The 21056-nt window shown below is 39.3% G+C and overlaps 1 protein-coding gene across 3 annotated transcripts in view; it reads left to right on the forward strand.

Moving 5' to 3' along the window:
- Positions 1-6849: 6849 nt before the first annotated feature.
- slc24a4b (solute carrier family 24 member 4b) overlaps positions 6850-21056 on the forward strand; it is a 63341-nt gene continuing 49134 nt past the window's right edge. Inside the window, exons 1-2 of one of the 3 annotated variants that reach the window (XM_057822805.1) lie at positions 6850-7616; positions 20695-20802. In XM_057822805.1, coding sequence (XP_057678788.1) covers positions 7454-7616; positions 20695-20802 — 271 coding nt within the window. In that variant the 5' untranslated portion in view covers positions 6850-7453. The remainder of the gene's footprint in view (positions 7617-20694; positions 20803-21056) is intronic. The other 2 variants (XM_057822804.1, XM_057822806.1) reach the window with 2 other exon arrangements.

Below are 21056 nucleotides of genomic sequence, written 5' to 3' on the forward strand. Positions count from 1 at the left end.
TATGACAGAAAAAAGCATGTTTATTTCATATTTCACATGGTATTTTATAGGGGTGTAAAGTAGAGGTTAGATTTTGTGCCCGAACCCGAACCCGAACCCGACCCGACCCGACCCGACATTCGGGTCGGGTCGGGCCCACAATTTAAGCATTCACGTTCGGGTCAGGTCGGGTCGGGCCGCCATGCCGGTCTAATAAATTATTTAAAAAAAAAAAAAAAAAAAAAAAAAAAAAAATGGAGAGCATGCTCTCTGTATTGCGCTTTTGCTTGTGCGTGTGCACGAACGCCGTGGCGCCGGCCGCTTTTTCTTCTTGTCCTCCCGCTGCACGGCCGAGGCGCCGCCCTCTCCTGTTCCCTCTCCTTGTCAGAGAGGCGCGTCCATGTGAGAACAATATCCCACACACTCAGAAATATGTTTAACAAACTTTCCCAGCGTTATTTCGTTGTGTGAATGCTTTGATAATTCTCAAAAAAATATGTAGATTATTTAAACATTAAGAAAACTTGCGTTTTTTTCTGCCAACTCGAAGAAATGAAAATAAATTGCTGCTGCTGCGTTTTTTCCGCGTCACTCAAAAAAATAAAAAATAAAAAAAAATAAAAAAAATGGAGAGCAGGCTCTCTGTATTGCGCTTCTGCTTGTGCGTGTGCACGAACGCCGTGGCGCCGGCCGCTTTTTCTTCTTGTCCTCCCGCTGCACGGCCGAGGCGCCGCCCTCTCCTGTTCCCTCTCCTTGTCAGAGAGGCGCGTCCATGTGAGAACAATATCCCACACACTCAGAAATATGTTTAACAAACTTTCCCAGCGTTATTTCGTTGTGTGAATGCTTTGATAATTCTAAAAAAAATATGTAGATTATTTAAACATTAAGAAAACTTGCGTTTTTTTCTGCCAACTCGAAGAAATGAAAATAAATTGCTGCTGCTGCGTTTTTTCCGCATCACTCAAAAAAAAAAAAAAAAATCGGGTTTTTCGGGCTCGGGCCTGCAAATCTAGTTAAGTGATCGAGCTCGGGCCGGGTCGGGCCTCAATACCAGCGGGCCGTGTCGGGTCGGGCTGGATTTTTTAGGCCCGAACTAGGCTCTAGTGTAAAGGTACACAAAAATCTCGGTTCGGTACGTACCTCGGTTTTGAGGTCATGGTTCGGTTCATTTTCGGTACACTAAGAAAACAAAATGCAAAATATAAATGTGCTAGTTGTTTATTACACACTTTTGTGCTTTCAACAATAGGAACATTAGCCTATACAAAGCTAGAATTCTCCTCAAAAAGTAGCGGGTATTTAAAGATAATAATCCAACAACAATTTGCCTTTCAGACCCTGAGTATTGGTCATCTTTCTTTCTGAATGAAAGAAGAAAAAAGAAGTCCTGTGCAAAAGAGAAAAGCAATCCCAATGACAAAGATTTTAACATGTATTTTACAAATGAAATGCCTCAATGAATCTTTTTTTTTCATCTTATGAACGGTTTCAAAGGCTTTATTGATGGATTTTCTCAAGTTAAAGCGCCACACAGAAATTAATAAATTTAATAGTGTAAAAAGGATCTGTGTATTATTCTTATTATTTAATTACAGGTGTTTTAGCTCATTTCAATTTATTTTATTAAAATGGGCTATTATTTATTTAATTATGTGTTTATATTTTACAAATGTGATGTAGTATTCATTTATATTGTATATTTTATGTTGTATAACTTTAGTTCCTATATGAATATTAGTTCCTACTTGTTTTGTTGTGGTAGGAGGGTTTGTATTGAACACGGGGCCGTGTTGGTTATTATTATAGCTGAGAAGACAGCAGTAAATCAACAAAGACAAGTCAACTGTGCCCCGATCTACTATTCAAGAGATCTGATGGACTCAAAAAGTGGGTTACGATTGCATATTAGTTTGAAAATCGACCAGATCCACCGTATTTTTACACAAGTGACTTCCGGTCTGCCCAATCCTAGCTAGTAGTATTGACGCAGGAGGGCCGCGTCTCGCGTCAAATAATAAACTCTGCCGTTTTTCTCGCGTGCGTCGTGTTCAGCCGCTTCTGGGACGCGTCTAACACGCGGCCGCACTGCGACTGGTGTGCATTGGCTGATTGACTTAAACGCCCGCGTTTCACTGCGCTCTCACGGCGGCCACGTTGTCGCGCCATTGATGTTTCTGGGTTATATACTGTCCTACCGTGTTGGTCCTCATTATAGTAGAGAAGACGGAGTAAATATAATCTACACAAAGAAACTGTAACCCGATCGACTCACAGCCTCGAAAAGTAAGGGTTACATTACGTCAGAAACTCGTTTGGTACGCCTCCGTTCCGAACCGAGCACCCCGTACCAAAACGGTTCAATACAAATACATGTACCGTTACACCCTTATTATTTTATGATCCTGAATGAAATAGAGCGCTTGGATGTGCGTGCAAGTGATCGTTTTATTCATTCAATGTTTTTAATCCCGCGCGATGAAAATGAATAATGTTTTGAGGAGGAATGCGAACCGGGTCAGCATCTCACAATACAGCATTGCTTTATAGCAGGGGTGCCCAAGTCCGGTCCTCGAGAGCCCTTATCCAGCTTGTTTTCCATTTCTCCCTCCTCCAGCACAGATGACTCAAATAATCAGGATCCTTATCAGGCTCCTGCATAGCTTGCTGATGAGCTGATCATTTGATTCAGGTGTGTTAAAGGAGGGAGACATGGAAAACAAGCTGGATAAGGGCTCTTGTGGACCGGACTTGGGCACCCCTGCTTTATAGCATGCAGATGGACTGCGGATTGAGCTGATTTTGCAGATTAATTCATTTATTTTTCGCATCACGCCAGCCAAATGTGCTGCAGTGTTTTGTTTCAGAAACCCCCACCCCCAGATTGGCCTAAAAAAGTCCGACAACTGTAGGACCATTGGACTTACGAGGACGTGAGTAAACATCGTGTTTTGTACGACGACCGGCGGTTTGTCGCACACCCCCTTCATCTTCTTCGCTTGCCCACTGGGAGAGCGCTATACTCGACTTATTTCCCTCTTTGTGTGCCCGGTGTTCTGTCAAGGTTTGCACCCCATCAGAAATTGCGTTAAAAATGGCCGCGAATACAGCGATTACAAAGTAAACACTACAAACTTTCTTTAAATAAAGGAAAATTTACTTACATTTGATCATGGATGGACATGTAGAAAAGTCCTCCTAAGACACATGTTAGCTGCACGCCGCGCTCTCACTGTTCACGTCTTCGGCGTGTCGTTAACCTTTAATTTACGCCATATTCATGTTGAACATGTATGCTTTCAATGTTACTTGTTTTTTTTAGCGCCTGTGGATAACATTGAGAGTCCAACTGAATGTAAAAGAGGGCTTATTTACAGCCACAACAGCTTTGGTAGCAAAATATTATAGGGGTGAAAAATTTGGCAGAACACCGGCAATAGACCAGTATCCTAGGGTTCGGCTTGGGCAGCTATACGAGCTCCTCCGACGTCGGCAGGTTTGTTCGGTGGTCATTGTCCAGCTGCTTCCCCGGCAAACGAGCTCTCCTGCCCGCAGCAGGGGAACGACGAGTTGTCACTTGCTCGCCGCCGGCTGTTCTAGTCTTTATTATTTTTATATTCTTGTAAGTTAATTTTATTGTTGACACTGCGTTTCGGGGTCATCAACATGTTGTGCCCGGCCAGTGGCGCCCCCAGGGGGTGGCAAGGGGTGGCCATGGCCACCCCTATAAATTTGTTGGCCACCCCACTGGCCACCCCGCTTGCCAGTATATTGTTAGATTGTTGTAGCATCAGTTATGCATTTCATCCCATATGCAAATCTGCCAGCACCTGCTTTTCCCCAGTAATTATTTTGTTTTGTTAAATGTACACCTTATGCCTGATATATACATACCACAATAAAACAGAATTGTTGTGGAACTCAAAATGTTGACTGGACAGTTATGGACTATGCACATTAAATCATTAGTAACATCAAATATTACACAATACACCAAAGTATATCAGTAGCAGTGTCATTAAGTCTTTCTGATAGTTTTCCCCTGACCTTTTTACTGCAATAAAATAATGAAAAACGAAATTATTAAGGTTGTTGCGATCATGTTTTTTTTTGCTTCCGATCCGATCATTTTAGTTTGAGTATCTGCCGATATTTCCCGATCCGATTGCTCCCGATTCAATTCCAATCATTCCCGATAATTTTTCCCGATCATATACATTTTGGCAATGCATTAAGAAAAAAATGAATAAAACTCGGACGAATATATACATTCAACATACAGTACATAAGTACTGTATTTGTTTATTATGACAATAAATCCTCAAGATGGCATTTACATTATTAACATTCTTTCTGTGAGGGGGATCCACGGATAGAAAGACTTGTGACTTTGTATATTGTGACTAAATATTGCCATCTAGTGTATTTTTTGAGCTTTCAGTAAATGATACTGTAGCCATGCCCAAATGCATGATGGGAAGTGGAACCATGACTGTGCGTAGTGCTACCAATTGATATATCTTCTCTGTGTTTGGGAATAATATAAGGTGTTAAGAAAAAGATCAATTGCAACCTTGCTTCCCCACATTGCTTCCCATGATATTTCTAATCGTAGGGAGAGGGGTTGTAAGGCTTTAGCCAATTAAAAAAAAGGCTCCAAAGGCTGCCAAATTCACTCCACTCATTTAACGCTGCCTTTTATCTCTCTATATAGGTAAAATGGCGCCATTACAGCTTGAGCGCGACAATGTGTGAGTGGGTCGTGCAACGCATGCATTAATTCCGTTAAATATTTTAACGTGATATATTTTTTTAAAAAATTACCGCCGTTATCAGGATAAATTTGATAACCCTACACTAAAAAAATTAACTCATTGGATGAACACAAATAAATTTTGGGCAGGATTTCCATCCATTAAATTTATGTAGCCCCAACTCAAACTAAGTACCTCCTTGTAATATGATAAAATTGAGTTTGTCAAACTCATTTTATCAAATACAGCCAAAATAAAATTAGTACTTTAACTGGCCTCAACTAATTTACATTTGTTTAACTCAAATTAATATAGTCTAAAATATTTTTTTCATACTTCATTTGACCCTCATATCAGACAGAACACAAAATCTGGTCAGTTTTTATTTAAAACAAATAAAAACGCATCCCAATTTACAGTATACCTATCGTCAACATGGAACTCATCAAAATAACGAAAAACGTTCTCTTAAGTTTTTTCCTCTATGATGAAGACAGTACATGACCTATCACATTTAGAAAAGTAATCTGCTGACTTCAAAAGTGGTTCAAACAAAGTAGCACAAGTACTAGTACAACAATAAGTACAATATTTGCAAAGGCTAAGGCATGGTATAACCAGCTCCAGTTGAACACGAAACCGTACCATAAAGTCCAATATGTAACGCCTGCAAACACATATTAAATATATATGTACAATACACATGTAGAAGTACAAAACAGAGCCTGAATAACATTTAAATTTCTTTGAGTCCAGTCAGCCTATCATTATGCCCTGTCCATCTCTTCTGATTGTGTAAATCCCCATGACTGTGGTGGCGATGTCCCTTTCTGCATCCTCAGCAGCAGATGACTGAACACAGAAAACAAATTTAAGTAAAACGCTAAACAACAAACAGAAAATCATATACAAAATATAAATGCACAGTTACATTTAGCCTCACGATAGAATAGATTATGCAAGGTGCAAGAGTACCGATGCCATTTGTCGCATTCCACAAGTTATATAAACTCTCCCTCGTGTAGTTTAGCTAGCTAGCTAGCAAGCAAGCACGCGATGTCTGACTTCACTAACGGTGAAATTTGTCTCACGGTCTTTTCACAGCAAGCTTTTAAAAATATTACATAATTGCGTACTCACTAATGAGTGGGATTACAGCACATTTGAGCGTATCTGTAAAGTATAACCCTACCGCAGTGACGAAAGAAGTTGTCGGTGAAAAAGCAAGTCCAGACGGGGATGAACAGAGGCTGAGCGCGCGTTACTTTGCACATGCGCAACGGGCGGTCCCAATTCCAATGAAACTCATTCATTTTGAGTTCTGAATGTGAAAATGAAATTATTACGTTGTCACTATGAAATGTACATATATTTTGTATTTAATAGATTTGTTTTAGCAAATCAAACAAAAATTTAATGTGTTACATCAAAGAAGAGCTTGGATCAGTTTTTTGAGTGTTAAGCCTAAACTAAAGACTCTGGATGAGTGTAACATATTATGTTTGTAACGTTAAATACAATTAGAAAACGATTTAATTAAAATATATATATATATTATAAAAAGGCATGGCCGATATTTTTTTGCTGATTCAGATACTTTGAAAATGACGTGATCATCTCTAGAAATTATGGCTTTTAACTTTGGTGTGCCACCCTAAGATTTTAAGTGGCCCCATCTGGCCACCCCTATGAAAAATTTCTGGAGGCGCCACTCTGTGCCCCCCCCCCCCCCCCCCAAAAAAAAAAAAAAAAAAAAAAAAAAAAGTCATACTCCTCCTTTGAGTGGAACACAAACAAATTGGGAAAATGTTGTGTTGAGTCAGCTCTGGCCCCTGGGCCTTGACTTTACCACCTGTAGATTACAGGGGCCTAGTGGATTAATGATACGGCACCTATCTGGGAGGGGGGGGGACTCATAGATTGGGTCATTTCTGCAGGCAACAGCTTTAATTCCTCTCACAACACTCACTTATTTGCTTCTGGTATCATAAAACCCGTTGGATGATTTGCTGGTCAGGCACTAGTGGCATGATGTGGGCTCGAAATTCATGCTTTTTATCACGCGTTGAAAAATCACGTGACAGCTGATTGACTAGTTGGTGTTGTCTAGGTGGACGCTGGAGGAGCCCACTGTCTCATTGAGATTGAGGGGGGAGTGGATGAAGGTCGGCCGGATAGAAGGAGGGCAGTGCTCTGGGGAGGAATCCATTGGGAAGGAGGAGTCATACTCTGCTGCACGACCGCTGCCTGAATGTGACAATTAACCTCCACGCACGCTCACGCACGGGACATCAGGCGCAGGTGCGTGGAGTCGCTCCCACGCAGCTGAGCGAGCCTCCGTTGATGACGGGACGCTGGCGCCTTTGGAGGCAAAAGCGCCAAACTACAGCAAGGCGAGGAGGAGAGAGGATAGCGTGTGTGTTTTTAGCCCCCCCACCACACCGCCACCAACCTCCACTCCTCTCCACGGGACAACATGCACGCCGGAGTGGGATTTCGCTTGTCTTATTCCCCCGCTGAATTGAATCGTAGTGCAACTGAAATGAGGACCGCATCTCGACTGGGTTCCTTGTAAATAAATAAATAAAAAAAAACAAAAAAAAACAAAAAAAAACGGCGATCAGGGCGCCTTTTCCTTCGGCTAATTTCAAGGACGGCGGCCAAGACAAATATATAAATTAGGAGAATAAAAGTGGCCGAGCGGCGAGGAGAAAAAAGCCATGGAGCAGGACGACACCGTGAAGGCATCCAAGAAGAAGAAGAGCATCATGGCGAAGATGTTTAAAGTTCGCAAAAGGAGGGAGATGCTGTTTGTACAGGTGTGCTTCATCTGCAGTGCCCTCTTCGTGGCGTGGGCCATGTCGGCGCTCTTGACCAAAACAGGTGAGTGCGTGGACGACACTCACGATATCTGCATTATAATCACGCACCACAACAATCCGATCTAGCGGCGACACTGTGCACGTGAATGCAACATCGGCGCCTTGCCTTCATAACCTCGATTGTATTTCTAATAAAGGAACCCAACTGTAAAATACATATGATTTTTATAACTATACACCGAGGTACCCTTTTCCGATGTTGCTCTGTATTGCCGCAGTGTGCGCGCCGTGGCAGCTGCACATTTTAATTTGGAGAGAAGGCACAAGCGCGTAATCACGGCGCACGCACGCACGCCCCCTGCTTCACATGCACACACAACGGGACGGGAATCTGTTTAATTTGTCGGTTTTTGCTGCACGATCCACTGTAGCTGTGCACCATGGTCAGCACCGCCCCCCCCCCACCCCCCCTACACACATGCATGCATAGTGATGGAAGGTTATTATTTTATATATATATATATTTTTTGTCTGCATGCGATTACACATACATCCAAACTACGATATAGTATATAATCAAATATTATTTGAGATGAGAGGTCATGTGCGTGTAATGTCCCACGCATCCATCATCTCCAAACATGACCCACCTCCTCCTCCTCATGTCAAAAGTCTTCCCTTTAGGCCTGTGCAAACACTGACATGCAGAGCATCCCAACGCACGCGGTTATGTAATCCAACCACCAACCTTGGAATTTTTGTTGAGTATCCCACAGAAACAAGAGTGATCTGAGGTCAACTTGCGGAAAATGTGCAAAGAGAAAGCATCAATGTAGCTTATTCATGTGTTAAGCGCAAAAAGTAAATACATCGGAGTCACAATGTAGTTCACATTAGGGATGGTGGAAAAACCAAAACACCTTAATTTTCCCTTTTTGTTTAAAGATTTGATGGCCAAAATTTTGAAAAGTGCCATAGCTTTAATATGAGAGATTTTGCATCCTTGTCAACTCATATTAGCTTGTGAGGTTGCTGCAACTTTTTTTCTGGAGAACATAAACTGTTTGAAAAGCAAACTTATTACCGTATTATATAAGATGGCACTGATTATAAAACGACCCCCTCTTTTTCAAGACTCAAGTTGGAAAAAAGACATTTTGAACACCAAATTAATTTTTATACAGAAAATAATTACAGTACATCTGAAACAAATGATTATAACAATATAATTGAGAGAAAAAGCATGTTATTTTGCCTCATTCAAACCTTAATATCTGAACATTTAAATATGTAAACTAAAGTGCAATCACATTCGTAAATGAATGGCTTCTGGTTTTTGAAATGTAAACAAACCAGGCTATTGTGCTAAAAAAAACAAAATTGCAATAACTGCATTAACCATCAAAGTGAAGTCTAACTGTAGTGTTGAAACAAATCTGAATAAGGACAAACATAGCAATAAAATAATGCAAAGTGGTTAAACTTGAGAGTAGCTGAGATCTGTCATGACAGAACATCGCTTCAATGATATCTGGCGCCATCTCGCATCGTGAATGGGTATAACGTCTAGACCGCGAATATAAGACGACTCCCACTTTTTCAGTCTTATTTCAATGCAAAAAAACACTTATATATTCGGGCCAATAGGAGTCAGAATGTAGTTTTGTTCACATTAGGGATGGTGGAAAAAACAAAACTCCTTAATTTGCCCTTTTTATTTGAAGATTTGATGGCCAAAATTACGAAAAGTGTCATAGCTTTAATCTGAAAGATTTTGCATCCTTGTCAACTGTTACTGACTTGTTAGGTTGTTGCAACTTTTTTCTGGAGAGCATAAACTGTTTGAAAAGCAAACCTATTATCACCTCTGCAACCCCCATATAAAACACTACATAAGTTATAAAAGTGATCATTTATAAAATACACCTAAAGTGCAGGGGTGCATGTTGCTGTTTTGGAATTTGAAAGAATACAGACTACACTTTTCCCATTATCCATCATTATCATCATCATCATATGTCCACAAACTTTGAAAATGTGCAAACCATTTTGCAATTGCCTGTGGAGTAGATGTAACATAATGATGGTAAGTGAAAATGAAGCTCCTCAATTTACTTCAGCCTCAACATTGCCGCCAGAAGGAACTACAAACTGCTGTTCCTGCTTTGAGTGTCAGTGACTTTGAAAGGCAATGCTTGGTGACATGTATTGATCAAAAAAAGCATTTCGGACAAGACTCAATTTGCAGAAAACGCCTTGGTGCCATTCGATTGATGGCATCTTCAAATTGTGACTGTGGCTGTTTTTATAACCTTAGTGTTTTCAAACAAGTACAAATAAAACAATTTCTGTATTAGGGTAGACTATTGAAAGACTATGGTGCATTAAAACCTGTGTACAAATCAGAGCTCTATTGTAAATCGATGACCTCCTGTACACTGCTGTGAAAATAGCAAGCTCCACACAAGCACATTTTTGATCTTGTACCAGCGTTGCCTTTTGCTGTACTCTAATTGAGGGGATCTTTTTGACAGAATCTGTGTTTGTACCCTATTATTAGTCCAAATTACGCTTAACATACTTCAGACTTCTTGATCATCTTGAAACATAGTCTGGTGTTCCTTGTACTGGGCTTAGGAAGGGGCAAAGTCAGGACAAAATCAGTCTTATAATCTTAGTGTGTATGGGCCTTAAAAGCATTCAAATGTCACCCAAGAGAAAAGGCAACTCCATTACTGAGTTTCAATAAACTGTTGACAACCTTGAATGATGAATGGAATGTTGAGCAAATGACTAACAAAGCCGTTTTCACTGGACAGTGTGTTACAGTAAGTAAGTGAAATCCTCACAACTAAAAGTTATGCTGATTTCAATGCATACGTGCAAATTCATTAGTTTTCACCACGTGATTTTCTTCAGAAAGCAGAGGTACAAATGATGGCCAAATATGTACTTGTACATGGCTGTGAAATTGTTTGAGCACAAGAAACACTGTGGATAATCTAATAGGTTTTTAAAATCTAATGTATAGCAGTACAACTTTATTTTTGGCCCAGAACATCCTAACCGCCCTCCACAAATGTGACATACTGGTGTCATATGACAGCAGTCCCATCTCAAATATATCGAATTGTTGTCAGCGTGTCACTAATGTAGTCCACACACACACACACACACACACACACACTCGGAGTACTTCTCAGATTAAGCTCTTTTTGACCCTGTCGTGGGATCTGTCCATCTGCACCCACTTAGGCTCCGATGGGGGCTACAGAGAGCATCTGTAAATTTGCCTCACTGTACTGTAGATCTCCAGCAGGATACACTGGGAGTTTCATTAATTACATTAAAACAAGAGGCTTAAATGATTATTGTGGAATGATATCATACATGCGAGTGCAAAGCTTTCATCTCCGAAGGCTGACTTTTTTTTTTTTTTTTGCTTGCTAAAGTGGGTTTGTCCCTACATGTACACACACGCACAGAAAATGGCTTGCCTTAATCAAGTATGCCTGACCTACGCAGTCACGGCTACACTGGGGATTGTTTTAAAGAAGGTTTGTCAATTGTTTGTCTGCAGTGGTGAGTACAGCAGAAATCCCTTTCTGAACCCAGGAGACCTGCCATAATCACATCTATCTAATTGAATAGATCTTTCAGAGGATGGTGTAAACGAGAATGTGTCATATCAGAGGAAAAACCTGTTTGCACCCATCTGATTTACAGTTGTGTTAGTTTTGAAAATGGTCCAGATGGATGACATTTGATGTGCCTCTCCTGGGTCATAGACTGCCATAAAGTGGGCCGAGGCATGACATGCAGCCTTGCATGCTGATGCTGTGGTGGATGTCTGTGAAATTTATACAAGTTTTTGATAGTCATGACTTTTTAGGGATCAAATATTGGCCCTACAGTTTAAGCTTTTGTGTCCTAGTGTGTTGTTGTCAAGACTGTTGAAGCAGAGCGTGTTCACCGTTCACAGCCCAGCGAGATTGATGGGCGGATGTTTGTCCTTGGTCCATTCTACTGCTGGGCTGATTGAACAGAGCTGGAGGATGTCCTCACCAACCTGCCAGCACCCACTCGGCCTGATCTGCCTGTCAATGTTGTTTCATGTGTAGGCGCCGCCGTTGTAGCTTATTGCGGTTCATTTCTCTGTCAAAAAAGAACGACATGCAAGGTGAAATTTGACCCAAAGCCAACGATGAGTGTGCTCACTGACGTGAGAAGGGCATCACACTGTTATTAGGAAATGGATAGAAAGTTGTTCGACACCTCGTCTTTTTATTTTAGTTGGAGGGTTTTTTTTCCTGCAGAGTTTGACTTAATGGGGGACAGTCAGATCTGGTCCTTGAACATGATGAATACACTTTCTGTAAGCTTGAGTGGAGTGGAACATCTAGTCAAATGCCCCAGAGGTTGAATAGTTGGGAATTCAGACAATGTTAGTGTTAATACACACCTGAATTTGTACAGCACTTCAAATCACTGTAATGTGATCATTCGGTGCTGCCAGGAATTTGTGGCTATGCAAACAAACATTCAAAACACGACTGAAATGTTGGGGCCCTGTTTGTCCCACTTATAGCAACCTTGTTGCATGTAGTTATGAGACTTAAATTTTTTTATTTTTTTATCTATTATCGTTGTTGTTGCGATATTTAGTCAAAACGAATGCCAGGACTAAACATTTACAAATGTGGGACTGAAGAAACAACACAATAATTTACATAAATAAGGCAGGAACTACCATAAACCCATCAATAAAATATCTTACGAGGGAACAACTGACGATGTCAAAACTTTGTTTCAAATGCGATATCGTATCTGATGTGTTTCACTGAAATATACACAACGAGTCAAACCACATTTATGACTGCGTCCGTTTGCTCAGGTAGTCTTGTCATATGCAGTGTTGTTAATCTTACTTTAAAAAAGTAATTACGGTTACAAATTACTTCTCCTAAAAAGTAATTGCGTTAGTAACTCAGTCACCTGAATGTAAGAGTAGTTACTTGGCAAAGTAACTGGTGAAAATTTTCATTTAAAAAAATTTTTTTTGGCAGCTGTTTACGAACTCATTTAATTCTTTATTATGCATGTTGCTAATGCCGCCGTGTCTGTCATTTGCATCTAGTTCTGTATATATGTGATATCTACTGAAGCATCATGTGGGCGTAGTTTGTAGGCTATCGGCTACAGTTGGGTATTATTGGAGCCACCTAGCATAGTAGCATCACGTTTGCAACGGCGTCACACTCCCTTGCCTCCTCCCCACTCCTGCTCTGCTCTCTCGTCTCCGTGAGTCCTTCTTTTTCAGACTTTTCTCGCGTCAATCAACCAACATCGTAACACACGCCTTTCCCGCCTCAGTAACGGTAACGGTGTTGCCAAGATGAGAAAAGTAATTAATTAGATTACTCACTACTGAAGAAAATAACGCCGTTAGTAACGCTGTTATATTCTAACGTCGTTATTAACAACACTGGTCATATGTATTATGGATCAGCCCTTCATACCTACCTTATTTGCCAACAAATCCAAATGTATTTGGTAAATCGGCAGCAGCGTTGGAGTATAACGGCGTTACTAACGACGTTATTTTTTTTCAGTTGTGAGTAATCTAATTTTCTCATCTTTGCAACGCCATTACTGAGGATGTAAAGGCATGTGTTACTTAGCGTTACTATGTTGGTTAAATAACGTGAGAAGAGCTGACACTGACTCACGAAAGCAGAGCGGGAGAGTGGTGAGGAGGGAAAGGAGTTTTCACACCATTGCAAACGCGATGCTAGGTGGCCCCAATAATACCTGACTTTAGCCGATACTACGCCAACATGATGCTACGGTAGATATCACCTGTATATCGAACTAGATGCGAAATGACACTCGGTGGCGTTCGGACATGAATAGAGAACTAGATGCGAAATGATATTCACCGCCATCTTAAAGCAGTAGACCTCTCAGGGAGGCTCTGTTGTAGAGAACCTTCCTAGCGAACCTATGTAACTTTTTATCCAAAATACTCCTAAATCGGCAAAATCTTGACTTGAATGTATCTTTAAATGATGAAACAGTTTTAAAACTTTCACATGTGGAAAGTAGACAGAAGGGAACTAATGCAATAACGGGAGCAATATTAACAACTTTAACGCTTGATTCACAACATTAAATGACTTCCAAACATAGTAAAGTTTACTATCTAGTTATCGCAATATCCGCAATACCCCTGTGTCTAGTTAATTTTAGAGTAAACAGTTGGGCTAGGGCCAATTGTCCAAAAAACCCTTTGAACTTCACATAGTGTGACATGTTTTTTTTTTTTTTTTTTTTTTTTTTTTTTTTTTTTTTGGGAATTGAGGAAAAAAAAAAAAAAAAAAACAGTTACTTTGCCGTGTAACTAATTACTCTTACATTCAGGTAACAGTTACTAATACGATTACTTTTTGGGAGAATACATTTTTAACTGTAATTAATTACTTTTTAAAAGTATAACAACACTGATAAGCTGCAGCAACAAGCTACTCACAGGTCGGATTCACTTATCTAGCTGCCTAATGGTGTTGCAGTGGTTGTTCTTGGATCATTCAAGTTGGTAGCTACTTTTAAATTACTGCAGTCAGCCCAGCCAGTTGAAAAGATGAAGTCACCACACAACAATTCTGCTGTGAATGGCAGCATTGAAAAAGTCTGCCAAATAATTCATTGATGTCCTTCAATGACTTAAGATTTATTTGTATTTTATAGGTTAAATCGCTGCCCATTACCATAATACATACTTTATACTTTATTATAAACCTTTATTGTGGTGGCTAACTTAAATTATGACTGGCTGGGCTGACTGCCGAATATTTTACCAACATATACTATTGCTTCTGGGGTTGAGTATTGTTTGTTTTATCCAGTTACTGCTCTGTATCTTTTTAAAATGGATCCGGTGCTTAAACGGTTCTTGAATCCATACCCCATGCCTTAAATTACTGTGCCAACTTTGAGTAAATCTTTCAAAATTATAAATACTAGTAAAATCATTTTAATAGATCCTTTTAATTGTCTGACTAGCTCGTGAAAAGCACCACTGATTTTACTCTTATTTATGTAACAACCAGGCAGACTGGGGGGGGTGGGGGGGGTGGGGGGGGGGGGACCTCAAGCACAGAAATGTTTTTTTTGGAAAGGTTAGCACCAGTTGCTTAGGAATCGGTACCAAATTGATACACTAATTTCCACGTACATAAAGACAACACTATACCACAATACTGTTAAATCTCAAATGTTTTATAAATATATAAATGTAATAATGTCAAGCTGGTCATTCAATAAAATTATATAATATGGAATTGGCTCACTGGAGTATTATGAAGTATTTTGTTGAATGCTTGGCTACAAACGCAAAAATAAGAGTACCATTACTTTACGCTGGTGCGGACACTTACAGTGCACAGATGTATTCTTGTAAAAGGTGAACTGTTTTTTTTTTTTTTTTTTTTTGACTAAGTTTTGGTGGTCTTTGTCACTTGTTGAAACTTTCTCAATAATCGGCTTTTACGATAAGCAATTGATTCTTGAAACATTTGGAAATTAAAGCCTGAAATCGTCAGCAATCAACTGGCATCCGCCAGTTTGTGTACATCCTTTAAAGGTTCTGTTGTACAATACTTGTTGATGCATAAAAGTATATAATGGGAATCCCCAGATATCAGCAATATCTACCTCTAATGCCCATAAGCAGCATGGATGATTAAAACGGCAGATTTTCATCGGGGAAACTGTTTGTGCTACTGCATGCACTGGCGATGACGTCATTATTTGTTATACATCATCCTGCTTTAGATCCATCAATGTTTTGGTTGTGACAAATGCTTGGGCAGAGAAATAATCACTCACCATTCTGACACAAGTGAAGTCTTATCTTTTCCATGATAGTGATACCTTGGCGTGTTGTTCAAATGTGAGCTGGAGTAATCATTGGCGCACGACTGCAGCATTACTGTGAGGGCCTGATCCCCATCAGCTACGGCAATGTACTGAAAAGTCAAATACAGCTTTTGCCAATTCATCCTCAGTTTTTCTTCACAAGACGGTGATGGAAAGTTGACTAATTGACTGGTACTTAGATATCGAGTTACACACATGCTTTCACAGACTAGCATGCTGCTTCAGCTGTTACAGCAAGAAACAAAGTTTCCTTTGTCAAGCAATATTGAAGATGTCCTACTTATTCTCAATGCCACTTTGCATAACAGGCAGGAGAAATGACATTTTCATGGATTGTCATTCACAATTTGACCAAAGAGGCATCCACTTAACCTCCCCCCCCCCACCTGCCCCGTTTGGCTGCTTTTTAATTTAGGATAGAGGATCTTTATACTTTTTAATGCTGAAACAGATTTTCTGAGTTTTCAGAGTTTGATGTACTTCCTCTGTGGTCATTAAGATTGTCACTAATATGTTTGGTGAAAATGCTGTCAGACAGATTGAGTTTTTGTTTTGCCAGTAACCCCCTCCAGGCAATTAGATCTTGGGGGCATGCTGTTGATTCAACAGTCACACAAGCATGTTAGTTTGCTGGAGTTGCTGTACAGGCACAATGAGGATTGACGCATCCATTATTAGAGAAAAAGGTGAGAGGACACCACCTACGCCCTTGGTGGTCTGCCTCCTTTACCTGAGTGCCTGCCCATATTAGCGGCAGTTACGAGTATCATCCTGGAATGTTAATTTTGAATGCCATTAACCTTTAAATTACAGAATGGGCACAAATGTAGAAATTGTGGAATCCGGCGGTTCCAGACAGGAGTTTCTGCATGATTAACCCGTCATAGGGCACTTATTTAACTCATTGGCTGCCATTTATGGTGCTCGACATCCCATCCATTTTGACCCAGAGGCTGGCTGCGAATGATCACTGCTAGCCCTCCCTGTCAAAATGGATTATAGCACCGTTAATGGACCTTAAACATGAGCCTTCACAGCCAATCCTCCTAGTAGAAATAAATTAGATGTCGTCATTGTCAATAGCCAGCAGTGAGTTAATAGTAAATATTCTATTAAAAAAAAATTTTTTTTTTTTAAATTAAAAAAGGGAAAATAGGCAAATATTGTTTCAAAATCTTCTTTGGTAACTAATAAAACTGCAATTATTCATTAATTTAAAATGTTTATGGCGGAAAACACTCAGGTGACTTGAAGTTCTGCTGTGAGACCCCAATTTGGCCAAATTTCAAAATTGTCCTATATATATGTGTGATACATCATTGGAAAGCTTAAAATCTCAATTGTCTGGTGGAAGAAAAAAAATAAATAGGAGGACATTTAAAAAAACAAAAACAAAAAAAAAACAAACACCTAAACCCTAAATCGAGGTGAGCCTGAGAGGGCATAATTAAAGACACCATGATTTTAACGAGATATTATCACGTACTTACCTTGTTTCGATCCAAAAACGTAGCATGTCTCGCCGAGTGTCCAGACACAGCTGTGAATGGCCACAGCAAGACTTTTTGGGGATTATATGGGTGAAACACGGTAATATAACAAGGGTCGCAATGAAGAAATCGCAGACATCAAGGAGTGGTCGAGATTTTCTTATTTAAATATTTACCCTTTGAATTTTTTTTTTATTTCCAATTTTTGTATGTTTGGTTCGATTATCTAAAATATCGGAGAAGATATGACAGTAAAAAAAAATACAATCAAGCGATAGTTATGAGGTAGGTATCCGTGACCTATTTACAGACACAATTTTTTTTCATTGTGATGTAATTTGTTTTAAAGGTATAAAATATGCGAGTGAATAATGTTTTTGTCGTTTTTTTAAAAACTAAATATTGGACATCAATTAATTCTAAGCTAAAAATGATACATTTCGTAAAATATAATTTCTTACCTTTTTATAGCTGGGTTGAAACAAAAGCGGTTGTGTGGTGTCTGTAAAAAGGGGGTCTCCAGGGTAAAACAGACAAATTCAAAAGTTTATCAGCTTAAAGTGCCATGAAACTGCTATGGCAGCATATAGACATATTGTTCTCTCAAACACAACAGTTCTTCTTTGCTTAAGATACAGCAGTTTATTTTGGAGAGGAGTGCAAGATCAGAAACTGCTTTTTCAGCCTTGTCTGTGTTTTTCGCAACATATATATTTTTTTGTTTTAATAACAAATGGATTTTTAATCCTAGGTAATTGGAGTATTTATAATCGTTTTAAGGTTTCTAATTTTATGTACTCTTGGAACGGTATGAAAAATTAAATGAATTGAGAACTGGTGTCCATATATGTGGACATCAAATTTTGGGTCATGTAGGCTAAAGTAGTATACCAAATGTTAATCTTGCATCTTGATGACCCAAAATGTGATATTCACATACGTGGATGCTAGGTCTTTGTCGTTTGTTTTTTATTTTTTTAACTACCAAAAATTACTTGCTCTATAAAGGGTTATTTATCAGAAGTTAAAACTGTGAGTGTTTTCAGAACAGTAAATACATTTGACAGCTAAGGAAAGTCCATTTTGTGCATACCTCTTCGCGTAACATGCTTAATGGAGTGTTTTGAAAGGACTCAAAATGTTTTCATGTCATGATGTATTAATCGTTGCCAGTAGTGTCACAAGGCTAGAAAATGCAATTCTAATACTGTGATTTCAAATGATCAATTGCAAATTGGTCAAGAACGTACAGGTCACCAAGTACATTGACCATTTAGCTACTTAATTCATCAACTAAAGATGGTCCAGCATAAGTGACTAGGGTAGTCTTTATGGCCACATCCACATATTGGATGATGAGCGTTGACTCATTTGCATGTAAATCCATACCTAATTTACAAATGGCAAAATAGACTGGACGTCCATGAAATCAGTTGACATAGGAGAGAGACAATTTATCACGGCAGCGTGTTAAAGATAGCTTATCATTCAATTGCTTCACACGTTGTGCACCATTGAGGTAGGAAGACAATAACAGCCCTTTATTGCCCCACTGAGAGTAATTACACTTAGCTTTAGTCACGCTAAAGTTTAAAATATGCAGTGCATGAGATGCACTGGAGCAGTATTTATTGAAAGTGTTTCATTCTACATGTTTGTATACATATAGCACATCCGTTTTCAAATTTTTAATGTTTCAATTTAAATAAAAAAGAATAACTAATGTTAAAAATTTTAACAACTTAAGCTCAGAACAGTTTAAAACCTGTCGTACCGTAATTTTCGCATCATAAGATGCTACTTTTTCCTTAATTTTGAATCCAGTGGCTGTTTAGTCCATTGCGGCTTATTTGTTGATTTATTAAGTAACACTTTGACAGCGGCGTCATAAAACCGTCATAGTTATTACATGAAACTATCATGGGCATTACTGAATGCTTATGACAGATGTCATTAAGTGTCATCCAGCAAATTATGTCACGTGTAGCTGTCTAGCTTGGATCTTTTACATCCATTCAAAATTGAGATAATTTGCTGGATAACACTAAATGACATCTCTTATAAGACTTCATTAATGCTCATTGCAGTGTCATGTCATAATTATGATTGTCTAATGACAGTCTTATGGCGCCACTGTCAAATAGTGTTACCAAATACCCTAACTAGCAATTAATGAAACAACTGGAACAGCAACTGAAGAAATAATTACCACTGAAAATGAATTTTGATTATTTTCATCTCTAGTGCTGCAATGCATGCTAGGAGGTTGGACAGCAACAGGGTTAACAGCAGGTGGCAGCAGAGGTTGACTGTCACGGCCAAGGGATCAGTGATGGCCAAATGAAACTTCTTGAAGCAATGGTGGTTCATTTAAAGTGTTACTGGTGAATATCTTTTGGTGTAAATATCCCATAATACAGTGAGGACAGCTGCAGTTTATAGTCCAGTGCGGCTTATCTATAAACAAATACCGTTGTCGTGCCAAATTCGGTGGGGGCAGCTTTTAGTCAGGTGCACCTTTTATAGTGCGAAAATTACGGTACTTTCTTCTTTGTGATTCGGTTATGACTATTTTTTTTTTTTTGGGATCATAGGATCGATATACAGTAATTAAAAAATTTAGCCTCTCTTGACCTGGTCTCATAATTTTAACATTCTTTTTGTTGTTGTGCTTTGAGAAAATACCCTCATTTTTGTTTGTATTATTGGTAAATAGCTGCATGGGCATATGAAATTTTATTAATGATAATCCCATAATTTGGCTGGGCCAGTCTGCTTTTTGCTTTACATATATACGGTGTCACACAGTAGGGGTGCTTCTACCTCAAATATCAGCATGAGAGCCTCTTTATCCTAATTCTTTTTGGCCTTTATTTAATACCCCCTTTCAAAGCACTCCAAACACAGGATAGTAAACATTTTAAAGACCTTTTTGAGTATAAACTGCTCGTACAATCTAAAAGAAATGTTATCTCAAATCGAGAAGAAGTCTGTTACCCACGTGCTTTACAGTTATTTGTCTATGCATTATTTCATTGGTTGTGGTGACAAGGAAACTTTAGCTGCTGAGAAATCAGGAAGTCCTTCTTCACATGGTTAAACAGGCAATTATGACCGTGTCATGTGCAAGGAATTCCGCAACCAAAATCTGTGTGACCTCACAAGCAAAAGTCATGGTGACTAGTTTGCCGTGTTTCATGCTGTTGTACAGCAATAACGAGGCCCTTGCATCACCCTGATCGACTCATCATTTTGCAGACTGCAAACGCTTTTTTCATGTTGCCTGAGGTCTTAACATTTTTGTAGCAACAAATGATACCAAAAAAAAAAAAAAAAAATCTCATACGAAACACATCTGGGCTGGTTGGTATGATTTTACATAAGATATTTAGGACCGCAATGCTTGTCCTCGTTACAGAGGCTTATGAGTGGAGAAAAAGTGCGCAGCAGCTTCATTTTTGATGCACTCTTGCAATGAAAGTGTTAGATATACACACAGGACACATTTAGCGGATTAAAAATGACAACCACTCTCCATTAATGACCAACGATGCGTTCAATGTCAAAGTAAAGTTTGCCAAAACTCAAACCGTCCTTAGTTAACTCTTTCCTCAGGCATGTTGTGAGCAATACGCCTAAAGGGCTTGTTGGTGTTAAAGCTGCCTCGTAAGCGATGTTGAATAAGAATCCGTTTTGATGTTTACTCTGCAGGTCACGGCATGATAATGGAGGACCATACCAACCTGGAGCACTGGGGGAGGCGGCTAATGGCATTAGATGCCGAAAACGAAACCGAGCCCAAGAACTGTTCATCACCAGGTATGCTGGCGAACACTGTTTTAATACTGCATGTATTGGCCACATTTTCCACTCCTAGTCTGAGCTGGCATATGAGTCCTCCACAGAAAACTAATGGTGTCCATAGCAGAGGTTCTTTAATGGCTACAAGACAATCACTAATTGTTACTCTATTAATGCAAAGAAAATCAATATATTCAGATAGAATGCTTCATATTACAAATTCACAACAAATTGATACCTTGTTTTAAAAGCACTAGCACAAACCTTTAACA

Source organism: Corythoichthys intestinalis, chromosome 19, assembly GCF_030265065.1.
Source record: "Corythoichthys intestinalis isolate RoL2023-P3 chromosome 19, ASM3026506v1, whole genome shotgun sequence".
Taxonomy (NCBI): Eukaryota; Metazoa; Chordata; class Actinopteri; order Syngnathiformes; family Syngnathidae; genus Corythoichthys; species Corythoichthys intestinalis.